The sequence below is a fragment of the Pollicipes pollicipes genome, unplaced genomic scaffold, assembly GCF_011947565.3.
Source record: "Pollicipes pollicipes isolate AB1234 unplaced genomic scaffold, Ppol_2.1 Scaffold_3087;HRSCAF=3621_pilon_pilon_pilon, whole genome shotgun sequence".
Taxonomy (NCBI): domain Eukaryota; kingdom Metazoa; phylum Arthropoda; class Thecostraca; order Pollicipedomorpha; family Pollicipedidae; genus Pollicipes; species Pollicipes pollicipes.
The window spans coordinates 1,779,142-1,802,682 of NW_023596225.1; the positions used below are offsets into that span (position 1 = coordinate 1,779,142).

General features: G+C 54.7%; 1 protein-coding gene and 1 long non-coding RNA gene across 2 annotated transcripts; one reads left to right on the top strand and one right to left on the bottom strand.

Moving 5' to 3' along the window:
* Window positions 1-1,838: 1,838 nt before the first annotated feature.
* On the bottom strand, window positions 1,839-3,022 carry LOC119114933 (GTP-binding protein Rit2-like). Its single transcript, XM_037238988.1, has 2 exons — window positions 2,999-3,022; window positions 1,839-2,930 (listed from the first exon to the last, which is right to left on the bottom strand). The coding sequence occupies exons 1-2, from the start codon at window positions 3,020-3,022 to the stop codon at window positions 1,986-1,988; spliced, it is 969 nt and encodes a 322-aa protein (XP_037094883.1). The 3' UTR covers window positions 1,839-1,985.
* Window positions 3,023-11,113: 8,091 nt separating this feature from the next.
* LOC119090615 (uncharacterized) lies at window positions 11,114-15,396 on the top strand. The gene is made up of 2 exons (XR_005093270.1): window positions 11,114-11,225; window positions 13,957-15,396. It is a non-coding gene; the product is annotated as an uncharacterized LOC119090615 (long non-coding RNA).
* Window positions 15,397-23,541: the final 8,145 nt, after the last annotated feature.

Below are 23,541 nucleotides of genomic sequence, written 5' to 3' on the forward strand. Positions count from 1 at the left end.
TTGACCCCCCGAAGGTTTTTCCTAGAATAGTTTCCGAACGACGCGGCATAGCCGCGCCAAATTTTGCACAGCTATGGACAATTGAATAGCGGATCGTTTGGCATCAAGAATTTAGATGTACTTTGTAAGGTCGCTGACCTATGGCAGGTCAACGTCAGGCCATGGTTTCAGCGAGTGTAATTTCTACGGAATCGTTCTATCTGATTCAACAACGGAGTGTTAGACGAAGCCATACATCTCGGAGATGCTTTCTTAGGCAGCAAAACAGTTGAATGAGCAATTTGCAATGACCTGAGGTCAGATATGAAGGTCACACCAATGTTGAAACCAACCTGTTTTGTTACTCTAGGGCTTGCTGTATTGGATAGTTTCTGGTGCTCATTTTGAGTTTATTGATAGCAGGAACCGCATCATGCATCTTCCATGGAATCATTAGAGGCCATAGTAGGTCATTGACCTAAAATGACCCAGGTTAACATTTTGTTTTAGGAACGTACTGCCTAGCGTAATCTTTGTCGCGTAGTCTAAACTCAAAGCAGTCTTGTATGATTTTGGTCACCTTGACCTTCAGAAGGTCAAGCAAGGTCGCTGGTCTTGAATGAGAATGTGACCTTTTGTCTTTAGCTTTCTTAGTTCCTGAGATCTCAGTGGGTCAAATTGACCCCCCCCCCCCGCCCACCCGAGCGAAGGGTATCTAGCCGGCCACCCGGGCGCGTGTTAAGGCATCACATAATCATACTTGCCTACTGTAGGACTTGCCTCTGTGTCTGCTTGGTCGCAAGTGCGCTGCGTGGCATTGAGGTTCATCCGCCGTCGCGCAATCAGCAGGTTGCCCACTTCTCTCGCATTTTGCAATTACAGAATGCAGATTGAAATTCGCAGAAGAGGTCGTTGTTGCATGTATGGTTTATGTACTGTTGAAAGAAGGCATATATTTCCTGGTGTCTAGGTATGTGCTATTTAGAATACCTGGTATATTTTACAGTTACATTGAGCATGTACGTTGTCAGAGGCTGAGCACAGGTGCGTTGTCAGAGGCTGAGTACAGGTGCGTTGTCAGAGGCTGGGCACAGGTGCGTTATCAGAAGACAGTACACTGTGCAATTGCTTTGTGGATTTGGCTTCCGTGTTGCAGAAATGGATCGTAGCGAAAGTTGCAAATTTATTAGTTTACGTAAAAACAAGAACTGTGCATGCTGAATTCCAAAAAAAACTATAACCCAAAACTGGCGGCTTAGCCTCATGTGCATCGAATAATGGGCCGATTAGTTAGTAGTTATTAGGCGGCTACAGTATGTTGCCATGGATGGCGGCTCTGTGGTCATGGCACGGGGGCTTTATAACACGCTCGGCTGAGAAGCCATATGGCGTCCCAGCCTTTCACCCTAGCAGGAAGGACGGGCACCGCTGAAAGTCGAACCCCGAAAATCAAAGATCACGGCTTCCTGATACACTTTCGACTTTTTGTGGCCCTCAGCGTCATGTTTGGCTCACGCTTTATGATAATGGAATGTCGTGCTGGTTACGGTAAGGATAGTTCACCGTGTTTGGTAAACGTTTTACGCCCATAGCGTCCTGTTTGCTCGCGTGTGAGACGACGATCCCGCGGCCGCGGATGCGCGACTGGGTGTGATCTGGTCAGGGCGTGCAGTGGAGCCGTGCGGGCGGCTCGGTGTGGCACCGCCATTCGTGACTGACTTGTGACTCTCAGACCTGGCCTCTGGCCGACCCCGAGCTGACCTCTGCCGGAGTGAGCGGCCACTGCCGCCGCGCCACCCGCGCCCCCGTCGCCAGTCGACACGTCGTAGCAGAATATATTCATAACGGCTGGGACAGCGCGACCGGGCCGTCATCCAGAAGCCACGGACAAACGAACACGAACACGGCGGCCGTCACGGTCCGCCGGACGGGGCGCGCGCTCGCTGCCGGCGGCCACCGCCGGCGGCGTTACAGGCGACAACAGGAGCGCGCGCAGGCGCGGGCGCCTACGTGAACAGGTTCTGACAGGACTTGGAGTGGCCGTGGCGGTGCAGCAGCTTGTCGAGGAAACCGAGCGAGCCGCGGCGCCGGTGGGGCGCGCGGCCGGCGCCGTCAGCGCGCAGCCGCAGCTGGCACGCCAGGCCGGCCAGCAGCTCGTCGACGCGGTGGTTCATGCCGGCCGAGCACTCGATGAACTTGCAGCCGTGCGCCATGGCCAGGTGGCGGCCCTCGGCCGTGGAGACGACGCGCGAGCGCACCACGTCCGTCTTGTTGGCCACCAGGATGACGACGTGTCGGTACATGGCGCCGCAGCCGTACAGGCGCAGCAGCAGGGCGGCCGCCTCGCTGAAGCTGGCCGCGTCCGCCACGCTGTAGACCACCAGGAAGGCGGCCGTGGCCTCCCGCTCGGCCAGCGCCTCCAGACGCGCGCCGCCGGCCTCGTCGAAGGCCAGCCGCGTCTCGAGCTCGTCGACGATGACGGTGAGCGCCGGCGGGCCGCCGCCCAGCCCGCCGGCCGTGTCGTAGCCGTTCATGTACTCGGAGGAGAGGAACTGGCGCACGAGCGCCGTCTTGCCGACGCCGGCGCCGCCCAGCGGCACGACTCGGTGCACGGCCGGCGGCGCCGGCGCGCCTGGCGGCGACTGGCTCAGCGCCGGTGACGTGTGGCCGCTGGAGGCAAGCGACGAGGCGGGCGTGGTGGGTGGCGTCGGCCGCAGCTGTACGCTGTCGCCGCGACTCACCACGCCGCGCGACGTGGTCACGAACGAACGCACGCGCGCCAGCTCCGTCTCGGAGGCGCGCGACACGCTGCGCTGCGGTGCCGACGCCGTGCTTGGGTCGAGGCCGTGCGGCGTGCGCTCCGGCAGCCGGTGGGTGCGCGTGAGCTGCGCACGCCGCGGCACGGCCACCGAGCTGGAGCGTGGCCGGAACTCCGGCAGCGCGAACTCCTCCTGCCAGTCGCGCAGCGCCGGCGGCGGCCGGCCCGGCGAGGCGGCCAGCGAGTGGCGCGAGTGGCGACGCGCCGCCGCCGCCGGCGAGCCATCCTCTAGCGGGCAGGGCGACGGCGAGCGGCTGGCGCCCCAGCCGGACGGTGCCGTGTCGCCGCGCCGCGCTGGGATCGGCCGCGGCGACGAAGGCCGCGCTGGCGCCGGCCGCTCCACCTCCAGCTGCGAGGAGCGCCGCCGCAGGTGCGAGCTCTCCATCCAGCTGGTCGGGGGCGGGCGGCACGTGCCGCCTTCGGCGCGCATGTGGCGGCGGCTCTGAGGAGGCGATGAGACGAACCGTTACGGACGGTCTGAGAAGACGGCAGGGGAATGCAGGGATGGTGTGTGACGGCGGCCAACCAGGCTCGTCGGCTCCGCTTGTGACGCATACGGCAATACTATGAATAGCAATAACGCTAACATCTGTGCGGGGTCCGTAATTGGCCACAGTTGTTTTCGGAAGGCTGCCGCCACACTTGGTGATATGAGGTTTGTGTACGGTGGTTCAGCTTGGCTGTGTTTACTGTCAGTTGTCCCGCGCGTGCGCTTATCAAGCCAGGAATTGCGGAAGTGCTAGAGTGGTGGATTCTTTGTGCACATTATTGATTTCTCAGGCGCTTCGTCCCAGAATGTTGGTGCCGAATGGAGAGCTTAGCTCCTTTGAATGGAGGGCTCGGTATTTTGTTACCTGATCTCAAGTCACACGGCATCCATAGGGGTGCCGTGCATACAGGAAACACGTAAAAACGTCAGGGCCCTCCTGAACTCAGTTAGGAATTGAAATGACTGCCGTCACTTTTGTGTGGTTTTTCCCACGATTTGCGGGCTTGGGCAGGATGTTCTCGCGAGGTACTGTAACCTTAACCGAGACTTAAAGTTCGTCGGGTGGTTCGTTACGCAACGGCCCATAATTCATACGGTGGCATCCCAGTCCGCACGAATGCAGCGTTGCCCCAGACATAATCAGCCGGCGCTCGCCGAATCTGACCCAGCCCCCAGCCCCCACACACACTTCATGGGGCCCCGTGCCGTCAGTTGTGCCTCTGCGGCGTTTGTCCCGCACCAGCGGCGCTCGGTCCTCCTCCGTAATGCGTGATTACCTGGCGCGCTGCTGCTTGGGCTGGCCGGAGTTGGACGGAAGCGGCGCATGCCCTGGAGCACCCGGGAACGACCCTCTCCCGCAGCCTCGCCTGTTGACAGCGCTCCGGCAGCGACGCGACACGGACACCGAACAAAGGCGACTCTGTCGTAAATCTCACTATATGAGCAGCCTAATATCTTACCGGTGCGCAGTGTATTTGCGATAGGCGTTGCGGTACGTGCAGAGCTCGTCACGTCACATGCTATGCTTATGTGACACACAGGTGCCGCTATCAGGAAACGTATGACCCGGTGTAGGTAACGTGGTCGAGCGGTCGATGCGGCGGGCGGATTCCTTTGATCTGACTTGCAACAATTTGTGTTACAATGTCAGACAAGGTCATGTTTTATGGCGTCTGACGAGACCATTTCATTGAAAGCAGATGGTCTGTCAGCATAACGAACGTATCGAATTGGATGGTGAATACCGGGATTTGACAGACTGCAAATTAAGTGTCTACATTCGGGAGACCGCATTTTTGGCTATAAAGGCGCAAATGCGCTCTGCATTTCATTTCTGCACAAGCGCTGCATTTCATTGTCAGACAGTTCTGTTTTAACCAATACATTGTGGGCGCTATATGACCGCGAAGTCGAAGCGACCGCAAGCGCCAATTACTATCGCTAATGTTCTGACCAAGTGTGTTCTGTAGCTTTAATCTATCAGTCATGTCTTAACCTGTTGAAATGTACCATTTGCTGTCAGGAATGAGACAAACCCGGCTCCGGATACGATATTGTAAGCTGCGGCGCTTGCTGCGGTTGTCGAGCTGTTACTGTTTAGACAAAACTGCACCTGAGTGAGAGAATGTAGTGGAAGCTTAATAACCGTTTTTCAGTGTGGAAGGGAAGTAGGACAACCTTGGCGTTGCCCTGAATCTCAGGTCTCCGGCAGTTTGATGTGTTACGTCGTCTCCACACATTCGTGGTTTGTGAGACTTTATGTTTGGGCAAATAAGCACACAGGAGCTGGTATTAATGTGGCGCCCACAATGTTCGGCACTCCGCTGTCAAGTCGGCCTTTGTGCGGCCTTTGTGTGTGGTCTGGAGCCTGCCGTCGGCCGCGACAGTTCGCATCGGCTTGGTGTGAGCCGTGATGTAACAGAATGGTTGGAGCGCCGACAGATCCCATCGGTATGTTCCATTGCTGAGAATGCATAATGGTCCCAGCAGCTCCATTTTTAGGCCACTCACGACACGTTTGGGCGAAGCCTTTCGGCTGAAGCGGGGACCAGTTACTCATGCTGTTAACAGTTAGAGGCCCGCGACTCTGTGACACGTGAATACTCGCATTTGAGCCGATGTAGCGGTGTCGTTTACCAGCCCGACACCTTGCGCCGTATCTTTGAGTCCAGAGATCGGGACGGGTCAGGTCAGGCTTCGGCGTTAGATCATTAGAGCACGGCGCGGCCCAGCGTCTGCCGCCGCTTCCCCCGGCGTTAGGCCACCGGAGCACGGCACCCCCGGCGTCTGCCGCCGCTTCCCCCGGCGTCAGGTCACCAGAGCGAGCGCGATACTGACCTGTGTCGAGCAGGACACCGGGCCGGACGTGGAAGCACGCTGCGCCGCTGGGTCAGGTCGGTTTCGGCCGGCGAATGGTCAGCTGACGGTCAGGTCAGGTCAGCTCCGGCCGGTGGGTGATCAACTGACGATCAGGTCAGGTCAGCTCCGGCCGGCGGGCCGACAGCCGGCGCTCGGGCCTCTGCGCCGAGTCACCACGGCCGAGCTGGAGCCGGCGCTGCCGCCGCCGGCAGACTGAGCCGGCGCCGCCGCCGCCGCCGATGTCGCTCGGCTCGGCCGGCTCGGCGGCGCCGGATGCTGCGCCGCCGAGCCTATTTTGGCCGCCGTCGCACCCGGCGCTCCCGATCCGAATGAATATTAAAGAGAGGCGAAGGCGCCGACACAGTGTGCGCAGGACGCCATGAATGTGCAGATGCGGCGAGGTGTCGAACGTGTCCATGAATGCTGTCCATCAGACATCTTGTGCGCCGGCGAGATGTGCACGTGTGGGGGTTGTTGAGATAAAGATGCGCATGGACTCGGTGACCTTTAAATGTCGCAGACGGTACAGACAGGTAACTCACTTGTTCTGTGCTGAACTATAGACGCATTTATGCAGGGAAATGAACTTACATAAGTGGGCAACTGCATCAGAGAATACCCGGGTGGGGGTGAAGAATGCACGGAAGTTGGAGATGTGCAGTTGAAAATGTTTGGAGCAGTTAGCGAACTATGGATGCATTCATTCAGGAAAGCTAACTTACGTAAGTGGCTAAAAGTACAATGAGAATGCCTGAAGTTGGAGTTGGACGCTTGTCACACAAAGCCTACGTAAATTGCAGAATTTAGCATTCCATGGAATGTGATGTAGGGGATAATCATATTCCTGCCTGCCGTTCCTGGGTTTGTCTTAAACGTCGGGTGAAATCGTTCGTGATCGTGACATTTGGTTTGGCCGGGCAGATGTTGTGCGACCAAACAAGCTCCCAGCAAAATTAATGTGAAATGTACGCTTATCCGGGAAGTTAAAACACGAAGACGCCACCGCAAGCCGGGCGTCCATCTGTACGGAGTTTGATGACACCCACTGGCCAACAGTACAGACGGAGCCCAACACTGACGTCGGGACCCAACTATACGACAGAGCCCGACTGATACGTCAGGGCCCGACCCTGACGTCAGCGGGGCCGTCAGAGCCCGACCCTGACGTCAGCGGGGCCGTCAGAGCCCGCCTCCGACGTCAGCGGGGGCCGTCGGAGCTCGCCTCTGACGTCAGCAGGTGCATGCAGAGCCCGACTTTGACATCAGCGGGTACAGACAGAGCCCGCCTCTGACGTCAGACAGGGTGCAGACAGAGCCCGCCTCTGACATCAGCGGGTGCAGACAGAGCCCGCCTCTGACGTCAGACAGGGTGCAGACAGAGCCCACCTCTGACATCGGCGGGTACAGACAGAGCCCGCCTCTGACGTCAGACAGGGTCTCAGACAGAGCCCGCCTCTGACATCGGCGGGTACAGACAGAGCCCGCCTCTGACGTCAGACAGGGTGCAGACAGAGCCCGCCTCTGACATCAGCGGGTACAGACAGAGCCCGCTTCTGACGTCAGACAGGGTGCAGACAGAGCCCGCCTCTGACGTCAGCGGGTACAGACAGGGCCCGCCTCTGACGTCAGACAGGGTGCAGACAGAGCCCGCCTCTGACATCAGCGGGTACAGACAGGGCCCGCCTCTGACGTCAGCGGGTGCAGACGGTGCCCGCCTCTGACGTCAGCGGCTCAGCTCAGCGGCATTTGATGCCATCGGCCGACCGCCATCATGCGCCGCCCACTGGGAGCGCTCACGGGCGCTGCACTTCCGCTCGCGGTGGCTGGCACCCAGGCGACCTTTCGCCAGCCTCGGGGCTCGGCCACCGGCACCATGCGGGCGGACACTCGATCAGCCTCCGCGGTCGTCGACCGGAAGGCCGCCTTCACCGGGTCTCGCGTTGGTGATTCCGCCTCATCGGGTTTTGCGCGGGCTCCTCCCTATGGTTTGTAGCTGGTCTTAGTAACTGCTTAAATCTTCTGACTTCTACCAAACGTGTGTCTTTCGCATTGCGTTAAGATGTTGGAATGGACGTGTTTAACTGTATGTTCATGTGGAGCTGGACGTAAGTAAAACGTAAGAAGCATCGCTGCGCAGAGGTTTCTGCAAGGATGAGAGGGACGGGTTCGTCTTACCTGGAATACGAAGACCTGATACGGAACGTTGTATTCCATCCTTGCGTTCCGCACGGTAGACGACATGTAAACAGACTATCGGAGGCGACTCCAGGAGCGGCGAAATAACGTAGGGATGATAGCGCTCGGAGGCCGTTGCCACCAATAGCGGGCATTCATAGCGCTCGGAGGCCGGGGCCACCAATAGCGGGCATTCATAGCACTCGGAGGCCGGGGCCACCAATAGCGGGCATTCATAGCACTCGGAGGCCGGGGCCACCAATAGCGGGCATTCATAGCACTCGGAGGCCGGGGCCACCATTAGCGGGCATTCATAGCACTGGGAGGCCGGGGCCACCATTAGCGGGCATTCATAGCACTGGGAGGCCGGGGCCACCATTAGCGGGCATTCATAGCACTCGGAGGCCGGGGCCTCCATTAGCGGGCATTCATAGCACTCGGAGGCCGGGATCACCATTAGCGGGCATTCAATCGGATGACGAATGGAATGACGACGACGGCGATGGATGACATGCTGTCAGATGGGCTGTCAGATGGGCGGGATCAGATCACTGACGGCCCTGGTGACCGACCGTATTCCAATCGCCTGTCCGGATACACCGATGTCCGGCCCATGCTTATACATGCTATGTAGACGTCATGCTGCATGTACAGCGCATAGTAGTAGGCCGGCTGACAATGGTGTGCGTTACTCGCCCAGCCCCCATTTTCGCTATTCCAGTAGGCATTCTGGCTCCGCATACACCACGTTTTGTGTTTAATTGCCTTTTTGATAGCAAAACAAAGCGACATCCCGTTTGCTCCGTACGCTTCCAATTAAATACCCGTTGTAGCAATTTTTGTTTGCACTCCGTTTTACGCTCTCAGGATGCTCCAAAAATTACAATTCTGAAATGATGTAGCTGTTCCATTTTCAAATTATTGTCTATCGATCTGCATTTTTGCATGGTAGACGGCTCAACGTTACAGCTACGTAAGTGCTAACATACCTTAACTATTTTGAGTTTGCCTGCGAGAATTAGAACGCTGTTTGGTTTTTCATTATCGGTCCGAAGCTGCCGATATATTGGTGACGGGGGCATCTCCCCCCCCCCCCCCCCCGCCTCCCAGCTCGGCATGGGGTTAACGGGAACCCCGTCAAAAACAAGATTTAAATATCTTAGTCACATCGAAAAATTCTGAGACCGCCACGGGGTTCCCCAATACGAATGGAAGCTGTTTTAATTTCATAGCATGCTGGTGACGAATTCGTCGGCGTCTCTATGGTAATCCTGATAGGTTTTGCGACGGGAAGAGGCGTACGCGGATGATCATTCCGGATTTACGTTAGCTGCATCGATTCGCTACGTTCGGTCTTTGACCAGCCTAGAGTGAACACTGCAAACACGTTGGGCACGAGGCTGGCCTAGTCGTCAGTACGCCTCCCGTGCGGGCGTAATGTGTTCTGCATTATGCAATAACCCGTGCCGTGCTGGCAGAAGATGGAGACGTGTGGTCGGATTGGCTGACACATTTGGCACCCGCTACTGGTAGCGGCGATATTTTCGTCAACACGGGTTGGCGATGGAGTCGTCCGCCTAAAAATCGCTAGATCAACTGACTACTAGAATCACTTCGATGTGTCGTCAGTATCAGTTGGGTCGATGTTCAGGCGACCGGACGACTCGTAACCAAGGGCATCCTGAGATCTTATGTTTCAGTTGCATATGCGGCTTTCGAGTGGCATGAATAGACTGGTACACTTTCGAATGGGCCGAATTGGAATTCAGCTATACGTCCATTCGATGACTAGGCCGATACGCTGTTGTGGATTTCGCATTTGCTCGCTGCCATATGGTGTGGTGCTGATGGATTTCGTCGCGTCAGGCAGCTCTCTGAGGCGTGATTTAAGTCGACATGGTGTTGAATAAGGAACCAGCGTGGCTTGTTCTTAAAAGAGACATCTTCACTCCACTGATGTCTGGAAATGACACTTGGCGTGCGCGATCGCGATTGCCTTTCAAGCGAAGCCCAGCCGTACAGCGCCCAGCACTGCAGCTGCTGCGGTTACTACCTGACGTAGTCACTCTCTGAGCGTCGCAGAACATCCGTCCTCTTGCCAATAACTGTTTTGATGCGTGCGTTGTCGCACGCTTTTAATTGGGATTTCGCACGTTGTGGTGCTGTTCTAGTAGAACCATGATCGCAAACGTTAAGAGGTTACATCATCACCCGGCTCCCTAACACAACCATGGAGAAGGGAGAGTTGCTTGACTATCAACTACATAAATGATGTCGACGGCGTGCAGTAATGCCCCCCCCCCCCCCCCCAGGAAGGAAATGCATCAGTAGTGAGAACGTTCGACTCCCACGTGCGAGACCGTGGTGTACTTCCTGGTTGACGCAGGGGCCTCCGGGTGGTCACGTAACAACTCAAGTCGTTTACGCTCTATAGCGGCAAGACGGTGTGCCGGGCTGTACGGTGTCTTGACACCACGCAGCCATGAGAGGCGATGCTGCTGGCCGCAGTGGCCGTGTTTGCGACCGCTTCAGTCGACAGTACAGGAGACAATGCTGCTGGCCACAGTGGCCGTGTTTGCGACCGCTTCAGTCGACAGTACAGGAGACAATGCTGCTGGCCACAGTGGCCGTGTTTGCGACCGCTTCAGTCGACAGTACAGGAGACAATGCTGCTGGCCACAGTGGCCGTGTTTGCGACCGCTTCAGTCGACAGTACAGGAGACAATGCTGCTGGCCACAGTGGCCGTGTTTGCGACCGCTTCAGTCGACAGTACTGGAGACAATGCTGCTGGCCACAGTGGCCGTGTTTGCGACCGCTTCAGTCGACAGTACAGGAGACAATGCTGCTGGCCACAGTGGCCGTGTTTGCGACCGCTTCGGTCGACAGTACAGGAGACAATGCTGCTGGCCACAGTGGCCGTGTTTGCGACCGCTTCAGTCGACAGTACTGGAGACAATGCTGCTGGCCACAGTGGCCGTATTTGCGACCGCTTCAGTCGACAGTACTGGAGACAATGCTGCTGGCCACAGTGGCCGTGTTTGCGACCGCTTCAGTCGACAGTACAGGAGACAATGCTGCTGGCCACAGTGGCCGTGTTTGCGACCGCTTCGGTCGACGGTACGGGAGACAATGCTGCTGGCCACAGTGGCCGTGTTTGCGACCGCTTCAGTCGACAGTACTGGAGACAATGCTGCTGGCCACAGTGGCCGTGTTTGCGACCGCTTCAGTCGACAGGGCATCACTGCGCGTGACTGCCGGCGGCCCTGTGTAACGAGCGCGTGTCTGTTGACAGGCGCCAAGGCCAAGAAGGAGGAGGACGACGACGACATGGCCGAGCTGGCCGCGTGGGCCTCGTAGACGTCGCTGGTGCCTCCGCCCGCCCGCAGCACGCCCTATTCCACCGCGTGAGTGAACCCACGAGCAGGCGCTCTGACCAGTGACCTCACGGGCGGGCGTTCCGACCAGTGACCTCACGGGCGGGCGTTCCGACCAGTGACCTCACGAGCGGGAGTTCCGACCAGTGACCTCACGAGCGGGTGGTCCGACCAGTGACGTCACGGACGGGCGGTCCGACCAGTGACGTCACGGACGGGCGGTCCGACCAGTGACGTCACGGGTGGGCGTTCCGACCAGTGACGTCACGGGCGGGCGTTCCGACCAGTGACGTCACGGACGGGCGTTCCGACCAGTGACCCCACGAGCGGGTGGTCGGACCAGTGACCTCACGAGCAAGCGGTCCGACCAGTGACCTCACGGACGGGCGGTCCGACCAGTGACGTCACGGACGGGCGTTCCGACCAGTGACCCCACGAGCGGGTGGTCCGACCAGTGACCTCACGAGCAAGCGGTCCGACCAGTGCGGCCACCCTTCCGGGACAGACCGGTGTGAGGCTGCCCATCTGTCGACGGCGACAACAATGTGACATGCACATTGTCTACATGAACACGACTGTACTCGTGCAGGTAATATGCATGAGTACAGTCGTACTCGTGCAGGTAATATGCATGAGTTCAGTCGTACTCGCGCAGGTAATATGCATGAGTTCAGTTGTACTCGTGCAGGTAATATTCATGAGTACAGTCGTACTCGTGCAGGTAATATTCATGAGTTCAGTCGTACTCGTGCAGGTAATATGCGTGAGTACAGTCTTACTCGTGCAGGATTCATGAGTACAGTCGTATTCATGAACGTCATTGCGCGTCAAGTCAACTTTAAGTCGGATAATTAGTTTTTGTGTCGCGATAGGCGCTCAATGTCGAGACAAAATTTTGCATGCATTTCAATATTTTGCGTACATCTAAAGATACTAACGGCGAGTTGTTCGCCCTCAACCTTGTGTTGTTGAGAAAGGCGTCACAGTTACTCTAACTTTAAGCCCTTGGTGCAAACAAGCTAAGGTGTGAAAGCTCTGCAAAGCTGCGCAGAAGAGGGAGCTAAGTGCCAGATTAGGCGGCTCCTCTGCTCTCACTATGCGCTGCCGCCCGCCAGCCTGACGGCTCGCACGCGGAGCCTGCCGGCCCGGCGCTGGGCACAGGGCCGCGCGAGGCCAGGCTGCGTCACACGGATCAGGCAACTTGGCCGGGCATTACCTGCCCCACCTGGTCGCGAATGTTGCATGCTGCTACAAAATTTCAGTCCAAGGAATGCTCAAGTGGTGCAATCTTCAAAAGCCCAGTTGTCGCGCGGCGTCGGTGGCAATGAACAGTGCCGTCGCGTTGTGCCGTTGGTGTTAACCACTGTTGTGTTTGCTACTCGCGACCTGGCTGCTGTGACGTCACTGCGGGAATTCTCACGGACGTAATTTTCACCGAAACGAACCACTGTTGTGTTTACGGACTGGGCCCGTAAAAAGTGGCGTGCAGCGTGTGAGGCTGAGACGTGGTCCCTGCCCGAACCGAGAGACGCCCTGCGTTTGCACGTACGGGCTTGTCGGAGACCGATCGCTGTGCGCTATTGCGGTGGGCTGTGGCGAGTTCACTGGGGATGATCCAGTCGGCTCGATGCGACTCCTCAGCGCTACCGTAGAAGCGTGACATGCTGGTAAGGCAGCGGTGGATGCACGGAGGCAACCTAAGCCTTACTGCGACAGTATCAGACTATCCCAGTAATTGCCGAGGTTTGTGTGTGTTACCGCTTAGAGCGGCCTGGTCGGCGTTTTAAGGGGTCGTGGCGCACGTCGTTGCGCACCCGTTTAGCGAGCGCCGACGACTTCTGCTGGTGCTGTTGGCGCTGTGAGGCCCCAGCCAGCCAGCTGTGAGGCCCCAGCCAGTTCCCGGAGCCGGGTGCGCTCGGCGGAGCTGAGGGCGCTAGACACTCCGCTGTTGTCCCTCACCCCCCTGTTTGTTGTTCGTTATACACTTCACCCAACGGCTCCGCAGGGAGAAATTCATGGCTAGTTTGATGTGTACATATATGTGCTTTCATGAATGTATGCTTGAAATATTTGCTAATGGACAGCCTGAATGGAGTGAAAAATAAAGACAGGGGTGCGGAACTGCGAAACCAATGGCACGCTACATTATGGTGCGCGAGTGACTGCCTTCACCTGACGCTGCGCCACAGGCTGGCACCCGACATCTGTTATGGAGAGTAAGGGGTTGGGCCTACTGAAAATGAGTGCCAGTCAAATGCGCCGACATTTATGGTATTTGATATCCTGCGTGATATTGTGCTCTCGTCAGGAGCTTGCTCCCTACCTCACACGGTGATAATCCAGTAATTTTTGTTTTGTCTCATCGCGACAACCAGTGCGAAGTGGTAGTAGCCCTTTTAATGTGACGATGCTCTAGCCTGTGGCGTTGCGGCCGAACGCGAAGGATAAAGGCGATGTTCCTGCTGGTCGGGATTTGTGTCGGGCTGAAAGCTGTATCTTGAATGAGTGATCGTCTGTGATGGGTGCTCAGGAATCAGATTGTGAATCCTTTTTGGCGAACCCAATTCCTGCAGTCACCGTTAAGACTGATTTAATCACCATTAACATGGTTTGATCACTGGAGAATGCGTAATGATGTTACCGTGGGTGTGCATCATCGTTTCTTGACTCTGCATGGTCACTTCGCCACGTATGCGCGTTACCCATCACGACGTCTCCCAGAAGATGTGAGCGTCGCCTGACCGCTTCCTGTCTTTTTCAGAATTTTTTTTCAAGTAATCCTCTCTCCTCATCGGCGACCTTCAGCGCTATGCGTAGCTGTGTTTGGGGTTTCGAAAGCGAGGTGGCGGCGTGCTGCCATCTATGGAACGCTGGGTGAACTTAAGCCTTTCTTGTGTGACGCACGGCAGTGGCGTGATTTAGTGCCGAATCGCAGAATGCTACTCTGCACCACACAGAGAACTGTTGTCCTGCTCGGTTGGTCTCCATTGTGAGTCTAACCTGGCATTGTTTAGGACCTGCTGAGTGCATCTACACCGCTGCGTTGTGGGCCCGCTTTAGATAAATATGTGTGGCGTGACAGACGACCTCCCGGACTCAACGGGGGCGCTCTGAGTAGGTCGGTGCGTAGAGTGTGAACTGGAGTGGTTCGGCTGCGACTGGAGTTCGACTGTTATTCTGCGTAGGTTCGACTGGAACTGTAGCGGCCTCTTGGATAAGCATCGCTGCGTCGGCATCGCTCTCCCCCCGTGATTTTCGAATGCAATTGGCGTACAGAACGACAAGAAGCGAATGGTAACCATGCTGAGATAGCTCTAGGGTGGTCTTTCGCCTCGCTGGGCTGAAGTCGCCAGCACCCAGGCTAACGTGTTCACCATACGTCCGTGGCGTCTAGCAGAAGCGCGCCGAGTTGGTCCGGCCTGGGTGGCCTCGAGCGGCTCCAGCGCCGAGCGCCCCCGCCGCCTGCGCCCTGCGCCGGCCGGTGGCCAGCTGACCTCGCCAGCGCAGAGCATGGCGTGATGGCCGGCGGCCCCGCGGCGCCACTCGGGTCACGTGACGGGTCGCCGTGCGGTATCCGTGGGTGATGTGTGCGGCTGGCTTGTATCGCGCGCGCGGTTTGTCTGTGGCGTTTCAGAGAGCGGCGACGCCCGTGCCGGCTGCCACTGCTGACGACTGGACCGGACCTGACCTGACCTGATCGGATCTGACCTGACGTGACTGCTCTGTCCACTCCTGTCTTTCCCTGGCCCGCCTTCACACGGCCTGTCTTGACCAAATCCGCCCTGACTGAAGCAAAATCGATTTGTTCTGTTGGGTTCGACGTGACGACCTGGCCTAACTTGACTTGAACTGGCATGATTCGACGTGATCTGACAGACCTGACGTGCCGTGACCTGACGTGATGTCATCTGACCTGGCACGACCTTAACGCACGTGACATGACATGACCCGACCTAGCCTGACATAATGTGGCCTGACCTGGCATGACGAGGCTGACCTGACCGGCGCCACTGGACTCGATCTGGTGCGACCTTAATGAGCAGTGGCGTGTGAGGCAGAAGGCCCGGCCGTGCTGCGTTGTGGTGTGGCTGTTGGGCCGTGCGAGGCCCCACAGCTGTGGTCTGGGTCCAGTGCGTTTGACGTGGAATGTCGCCTCAGCCTTTGCGCCGTAATACAGGGGAGTAAGCGTGCTGTTCGTGAACTGTGTTGCCGACTGTTGACTGAGAGTCGTGGGTGGAAGTCTCCGGTGAGGTCCGCCCCGGACAGCGGCCAGCGTGGCCGGATCGCTGGCGCGCGCGTCGCGGCCCATGGGAGGACAGGGAAGGCGGCGGCGCTGGGCTGAGTTACAGGAGGTGACCCGTCGGGTCTCACCGGCATGGGCATGGAGAGGTGAGTCGGCGGCCGGTCACGTATGGTTGACCCGCTGAGTCGTGGCAGCGCACGGTACGCACGACTCATTTGCCGGCCTCCCTCCAGCTGCTCTAGCAATACTTAGATCGTGGCAAGCTACTGGGGCTAGGCAATGATGGTAGATGGGGGTTTTGTGGTATTATATTTCTTCTGCTTCTGCTTATTTCTGATACATCGAAAGCCAACGCACTTCTTGGGTAACCAAAATAACCTTTCGAAATAATTATTTGCTTGATTATTCAAAAGGCCTCTTTGGTGTTCCAATTAAAGTAGGAGAATAGCAAACGACGTAGACTATATGTTGTTAGCGCGTTTTGTCCCAGAGTGCGTTTCCAAAATGTGTACACTTTCATTCTTTTGCACTTATTTGTCATGATAAGCAGGCGCGTATCCAGGTTCTTGAAGGGTGAGGGCCTTGCTGTCTGGATCCCCTTTCCAAGTGTTCTCGCCCTCGTTAAGCCAGACCATGACAATGTCTTCTTGTTGATAATCACATTTCTTCCCCGACTTTGGTCGCTTTTTCATGATTTTGTAATAGTATAGCACGAAAAAGCAGTGTTGAACGCATATTATCAGCATACCCCTTTGGGTGCACGGCAAGTCACGAAGAACGTATTTCAAAGTTTGTTTTTTTGCGGACAGGGTGCCATGACGTGGAACTTCAAAACGTGCCAGTATTCTGAAAAGATGCTAAGTTGCAATGAATATACGGAAAATTCCACGAACACCTTTTGCATTAAAGTAGCCAGAACAACGGCAGGTGGACTCAGCGAAGTAAGACATCCGACAAGCCTAGGTTGATTGTCATCCACAGGGAAGGCGCAGCCATTGTTATTTTTATGGCTCAGGACGCTTGTTCCCGCCTGGGCTCTTGAGCCTGAATGCGGCTATCTTCTAGTGGGGCCTATTTTAAGAGCAAATCACTGGAAAATAGGGTGCATCGTTTCGAGGGAGGCATGAAATCCCGGCGTGCTCAAAAGAAAGTATCGACACGACCCAAAAGCCATCTTTCCGCTCCGCAATTGCAAAAAAGCACCATTTGATGCCGCGTAGCCTAGTTAAAAGGGGCAGACAAGCATGTCATATGTGGGTCTGAACGCCATGACCCATGACCAACGAAATCCTTCGCCTTTGGGTGCTGGCATGCCCACAACAACCTTACTTAGTGGGTACACGACACAAATCTTGTCAGTCGATGCGCCTCAGTCGATTTACAAGGTGATGATGTTGGGATGAACGCGCGCCTCGACTGCAGTGGTTTTCTTGCTCCTGAGCCAACTCGCCGAAGGCACGCCAACAGGAAAGGTGTGTACGGTATGTTTCGGCATCCGGTGGTTAGCAAATGTCCTTTTTTGTGTGCTGACATGCCAAAAGAATGCCTTTGTCCAGTTTGATTGCAACAAAAACCTCACCATAAGATGCAGTGAAGTCGACTCACCAAAGATGAAGACATTCGTGAGTCACGAACGTAGAGAACAGGAGCAAAGACATCAGTATTGTTATGTTTCTGACCGCAGGCATGCAACGGAAATGCGGTTATTTACTCTGATCACAGTGAAAGCACAAGTACACCATTCCGACCTAGTGTTATTAAGTTGTGGGGGATCAGCAGTTATGAAACATGTTGGTCATGTACGTCGTCCCATCGATCAAAAAAGTGCAAACTTTTCCATCTCCGGTTGCCTACATGCTCCCATAAAACTTGTCTCCCCGGGTTGTACCGCAAAGCTTTGGGATGATCAACCGACATGCTGTACTGGAGATTACTGGAGATAACCGAACATGGAATGTGTGATTTTACATTTCGGTACCCATGGATGATTTAGTTTTGGTTACTGGCAAAAAAACATCTTTTTCACGTCCATTTGCAAAAAAGAGCGCAACATTCAACGATCCGAAGTCGATACAGCAGGTGCAGGCAGGTACGTAACGTTTGGCTCATGAACAAGGTAATCCATACAGTGGTAATCCATGATAAATTCAGACCAGGTCATGAGAGGCGCAGATATCAAGTATGGTTCTAAGGTAAGGCTGCCTGTTGGCTAGGTTTGTTATCGTTGTGTTTTCAAGGTTTTTTACACTTTTTCCCGTTCTGACACAGACGGCCAGCAAATGGTGGGCCGTGCAGAGCACAGATGTAGCTCCGTGCTGACTGAGGTTGACAGTGGCTCCCTAGCGTTAGCTGCCCTTTTACGGGGACTCACATTTCTCGAATGCGTGATTTGATTTTTTGTGTCGAGTCAAGTTTTCGATCAGCCGCAAGACATCGTTGCCGTTTATGAAGAAGCGTAGGGTGTTATTTTTCCTTTGTTCTGAAATGTGATGGCAGCGAAGACCTGCAATTAAGAAAAACAACGGAAAACTTTGGGTGTGTTCTGAACGAACGCGCAGGGAACGCGAGATTATGTTTGTCAACTATGAGGACGATCCAGATTAAAGACGGTTTTGCGTGATGCTGTCACATCGATGGTCATCTTTGGCTGTCCCAGAGAGAAAAGGCCGACGGTAAGTCATGTTTCTGAAAGCTGGAAACGATTCATAATGGGTGCGAATTACCTTGGTGGTACAACTGCAGCGTTGGTTCGTAAGCCCACCATCAACGTTTATCACAAGCTCCTGATGCGTCGTTAATGCTTTGTGACGCTCTCAATTACTGAGACTTTGTGGTGTTGTCCGCCCCTCACCCTGGCAGGAAGAGCGGACACTGCGCGGATTCCAACTCTCACCCTGGCATGAAGGGCGGGCGCTGCGCGGATTCCGCCTCTCACCCCGGCAGGAAGGGCGGACACTGCGCGGATCCCGCCTCTCACCCTGGCAGGAAGAGCGGACACTGCGCGGATTCCAACTCTCACCCTGTCAGGAAGGGCGGACACTGCGCGGATTCCGCCTCTCACCCCGGCAGGAAGGGCGGACACTGCGCGGATTCCGCCTCTCACCCCGGCAGGAAGGGCGGACACTGCGCGGATTCCGCCTCTCACCCCGGCAAGAAGGGCGGACGCTGCACGGATTCCGCCTCTCACCCCGGCAGGAAGGGCGGAGACTGCGCGTATTCCGCCTCTCTCCCTGGCAGGAAGGGCGGACACCGCGCGGATTCCGCCTCTCACCCTGGCAGGAAGGGCGGACACTGCGCGGATTCCGCCTCTCACCCTGGCAGGAAGGGCGGACACCGCGCGGATTCAGCCCCGTGCCGCTAGTCTCCCTAGACGCAACGACGTAACAGCTCCGTAACGAGGAGAATGGCCGACACGATTGCTTGTTGAAGGTTCGTTCCACACCTGACGCGATGATGCTAACGATATGTTGCAAAAAAGTACAGGACTTCGGCGGTTGCTAACTGATGTATCGCATAAACGTAGCGAACATATTTTCTAAGGACTAGGGGACAAATTGGTGGATCCCTTGGTGGTGTCAGGCTTAGGGGTCCTTGAACTCAGGGTTAAATCGAGGGGTGTCACTGTATATTTTCACGGGGATCGAGGGGTGTCACTGTATATTTCCACGGGGCCTGCCCCCCCCCCCCCCCCACCATATGCTGACTTGAGCCCCCTCAATGTTCTACGTTCTGGGCTGCCCCAAGGCATATGAACAAAAAAGCGAATGCTGGACCGATGAAATGTAGGAATTGTCTGAACTGCTAGTACACTAGGCGCCCCACCACGTCACTATTAATACAATCGTCTTCATATATCATTGGTATCACTATCACATCGGCTTCCAATGGGAAATGGTTCCTCAACACCAAAGCAATTTTGGACACACCACTTTTAGTTTTACATTGGGTACGCAAACCAGCGGCCGAAATCCGGGTGGAAAACAGGATTAGGGTGGTTGCTGGGTCAATTTAATTGACATAGTTCCCAACCGACTGTAGAAAGTGGCACCCCTGTCCATACCTTTTAAACATAATACCAGAAACTCCTTGTCCATGATATATATAGATATATAGAGATTATATATATATATATATATATATATATATATATATATATCTCTCTCTCTCTCTCGCTCTCCTCTCTTTCTCTCTCCCATCTCTCTCTCTCTCTCATCTCTCTCTCCTCTCTGCTCTCTCTCTCTCTCTCTCTCCTCTCTATCTCTCTCTCTCTCTCTCTCTCTCAAATCTCTCTCTCTCTCTCTCGTCGTCGTGTGTGGTGTGTGTCGTGTGTGTGTGTTGTGATGTGTGTGTGTGTGTGTGTGTGTGTGTGTGTGTGGTGATGTGTGTGTGTGTGTGTGTGTGGGGTGTGTGTGTGTTGTGTGGTGTGTGTGTAGTGTGTGGTGTGTGTTGTGTTGGGGTGTGTGTGTGTGTGTGTGGTGTGGGTGTGTTGTGGTGTGTGTGTGTGATGTTTGGTGTGTGTGTTGTGTGTGTCTGTGTGTGTGTGTGTGTGTGTGTGTGTGTTGTGTGTGTGTTGTGTGTGCGTGCGTGCGTGCGTTGCGTTCGTTCGTGCGTGCGTGCTGCGGCGTGCGTGCGTGCGTGCGTGCGTGCGTGCGTGCGTGCGTGGCGTGCGTGCGTGCGTGCGTGCGTGCGTGCGTGCGTGCGGCGTGCGTGCGTGCGTGCGTGCGTGCGTGCGTGCGTGCGTGCGTGCGTGCGTGCGTGCGGCGTGCGTGCGTGCGTGCGTGCGTGCGTGCGTGCGTGCGTGCGTGCGTGCGTGCGTGCGTGCGTGCGTGCGTGCGTGCGTGCGTGCGTGCGTGCGTGCGTGCGTGCGTGCGTGCGTGCGTGCGTGCGTGCGTGCGTGCGTGCGTGCGTGCGTGCGTGCGTTGCGTGCGTGCGTGCGTGCGTGGCGTGCGTGCGTGCGTGCGTGCGTGCGTGCGTGCGTGCGTGCGTGCGTGCGTGCGTGCGTGCGTGCGTGCGTGCGTGCGTGCGTGCGTGCGTGCGTGCGTGCGTGCGTGCGTGCGACTACAAATAACTGCTGACTCATCATTGATGAGCTTTTTGATGCATCGCCCTAGTTTCCGGGCTTTTGACTTGGAATTGTCGTTTAGGTTAAAGATGGCTCGCACCAAATTACTCATATATTCGTCGCTCTTTACATTCTAGCATTTCGTGATTCTATCTCATCGTCGGAGAAGACCGAATGCCACAAGAAATAGGTTTTGAGTTTGAAAGGATAAAACATTGTGCACTTCTATTGGAAAACATCTTTTGGTACGGAAACACATATGAAGCATGGCCAACTGAAGTAAGACAGAATCCTATTCTCACTTTGATACATACACACATCAAATACACTCGTAATGGGAACACTGCAAAGACACAATGAGAACACTATTGGCACAATCACATCAATAGTGTTTACCGCCCACCACCTACTAGTTCAAGAGTTGTGCAGGAATTTGTTTGCGTGTTTAGGGCTGGAGAGAGTTCGTTAATGAATGTACTCTTCCAAATTTGAGGGCGTCTTCTGCTACTGCACGTCGGTGAAATGTTAGTGTTGTCTGTCAGTTGTTGTGTCAATGTCCTGTCCTGTTCGTATCACATGTGGTCCAGAGGTGCCCCGTCAGATAAGTGCATTGTCAGGCGTCGTGAGAGTGTCGTGGTCACACCAGTGTAGTGTATGGGGCGAACTTTGCAGCCTTTGATGCTGCATTGGAATTGGTACACTACGTTGGTGCACTTTAGTTTGTCGGGTTTGTCTGGGCTGTTTCTCATCAGAAAGTTAAAAGATTTTCTTACTGCGTGAATAATTGACAATGTGTATTTTATGGTCGTTTTTGCCTTTTACATATCGAGAGATAATTTCCTGGAGAGCTTTTTCGTCTTGTTCGTGGGCAGATGCCATTTTATTTTGATAAGGACATTTGCTCACCCAAACTCTCTGACATTTGAGTTTGATAATGCTCTGATTGGACAGGACTACATTCAGAATTGATAAGAATGAGACAGGCCTTAGTGAACAGCGTTTTTTGCCTTCAAATTCTGACATTGAAAATTTATTAACAAACTCTCTACAGCCCTAAACAGACAAACAAATTCCTGTACAGATTTTGAACCATTAGCTGGTGGGCGGTGAGCACTATTGCTGTGATTGTGTCAGAAGTGTTCTCATTGTGTCCTTGTAGCGTTCCCATTATGAGTGTATTTGGTATGTATCAATGTGAAAAAATGATTTTGTCTTACTTCAACTAGCCATGCTTTATTTGTGTTCTCCGTACCAAAAGATGTTTTCCAATGGATTGCACAATTTGTTATCCTTTGAAGCTCAAAACTATTTTTTTGTGCCATTCAGTCTTTTCCGACGGTGACATAGTGTCTCGAAACGTTAGAATGCAAAGAGCGAAGAGTATATGAGTAATTTGGTGCGAGCCATCTTTAACCTAAACGATAATGCCGAGCCAAAAGCGCGGAAACTAGAGCGATGCGTCAAAAAGCTCATCAATGCTGAGCCAGCAGTATTTTTTGATGAAACATGTATGAGAGAAAAAATTCTGCTAAAATATTGCAATATATATTATATATATAAATATATATAATATATATATATATATATATATATATATATATACATATATATATATATATATATATATATATATATATAGATAGATAGATAGATAGATTAATGCTGATGAACCCGAGGGGCTATAAGTACGTTGATCATGCTGTCTGCATGATCATAAACAAAGTCTTATAAAGGCCTGGATGTTCCCAAATCCTGCCTGTTGTTCACTTGTCTGAATGCTGGGTTGCCGCCGTACCACTAATGCCGTTGATATCGGCCCGACCCGAGGGGCCTTGCGAGCAATTGTCTGCTGAGATAGGTTCGACACGAAGGGGCACAGCGAACAGTTATCTACTAAGGTCTGACCGGAGGGGCTCAGTGAATCGTTATCTGCTGAGATAAGTCTGACGCAAGGGGCGCAGTGAATACCCACGTACTGACAGGAGGCTCTCTCACTGGAGGGACTTCTCTGATAACTGCTAGGTGCACGAGTATTTGAGCAAACGTTTCCGAAGGGAATTCCTGCTCCACGCCAGGACATTAGATAATTCCCATCACGGTGGTGGAGCCGCCCTGGTGGCCAGATGCGGCTTCTGTTTTCAGAAGTTGCACTTTTTTGGTATGACCATTGTTCGGCATGTAATGAGCCACGCTCCCGCACCCCAGGTCGTCTCCGGCTGTGGTGCCGGACACAGGCCCGCGGTGCACAGCTAACCTATCTTGAGCAATGCGCGGATCACTGACTGCCAACGACCGGCGCCACCAAAGCGGCGACACGGAGAACTACCGTTTGGCGGGCTCGCCAGGCTGTCAACGGGACCGTCACGGCGGCTTCGTGGATACAGAGCTCAGACAGCAGGTCAAGCGCTGGCCAGAGTCGTGTGAGCGTGCTCGTCACGTGTGTGAAAGGATCAGTGAGGTGAAGATCGTGATTCAAACAAAACCGTGGATCGGTGCGACTCAGTCTGGCATTCTGGAGCGAAATATGATACTGTTTCATGGGATAACGAGGTTCACAACAATGCAATCGAAATGTACCTCGCTGAACCAGCCGCTTCTGACAAGCAGAGGCGTGATGAACTACAATGTTCTGGCGGTTGACAAGGATAAGCAGCGGATGAAAGGAAATATGTCAAAAAAGAGACGGTCAATTCAAAGATTACCGCGCCAATTAATGGAACTTGTGCGCATTTCTGCATTACTGCCTACGTACTTACGTGTACGTAGGTATGGCGGTGGATCAACACTGACTTCCTAATCGTTGGTGACTGCAGATAAATCCTTGTGAAGGCCAGCGAAAGATTAGCACGTAAGTGAAACAGGACCTTCAGTTTAACAACCATGCATTGCGATTTTATCGTCGTAACGTACCGTATAGACTAGCTAGTTGGCCGCCGGCCGATAGATGGCAGCACTCGTCACGGCGCCGCTGTTCCTGGTCGCGCGCTGCATATGGGCCGTCGCGACGCCGGCGGCGCCAGAGTTCATTCGGCGGCGGCGGC

Bases quoted from the DNA above. Each gene is read 5' to 3' on its own strand.
- LOC119114933 (XM_037238988.1), bottom strand. From the start codon at position 3,022: ATGGCTCGCCGGCGGCGGCGGCGC. The intron at 2,931-2,998 runs GTCGCCACTCGC...CGCGACTGGCAG, and splicing joins CTCGCCGGCGGCGGCGGCGC to GAGGAGTTCGCGCTGCCGGA.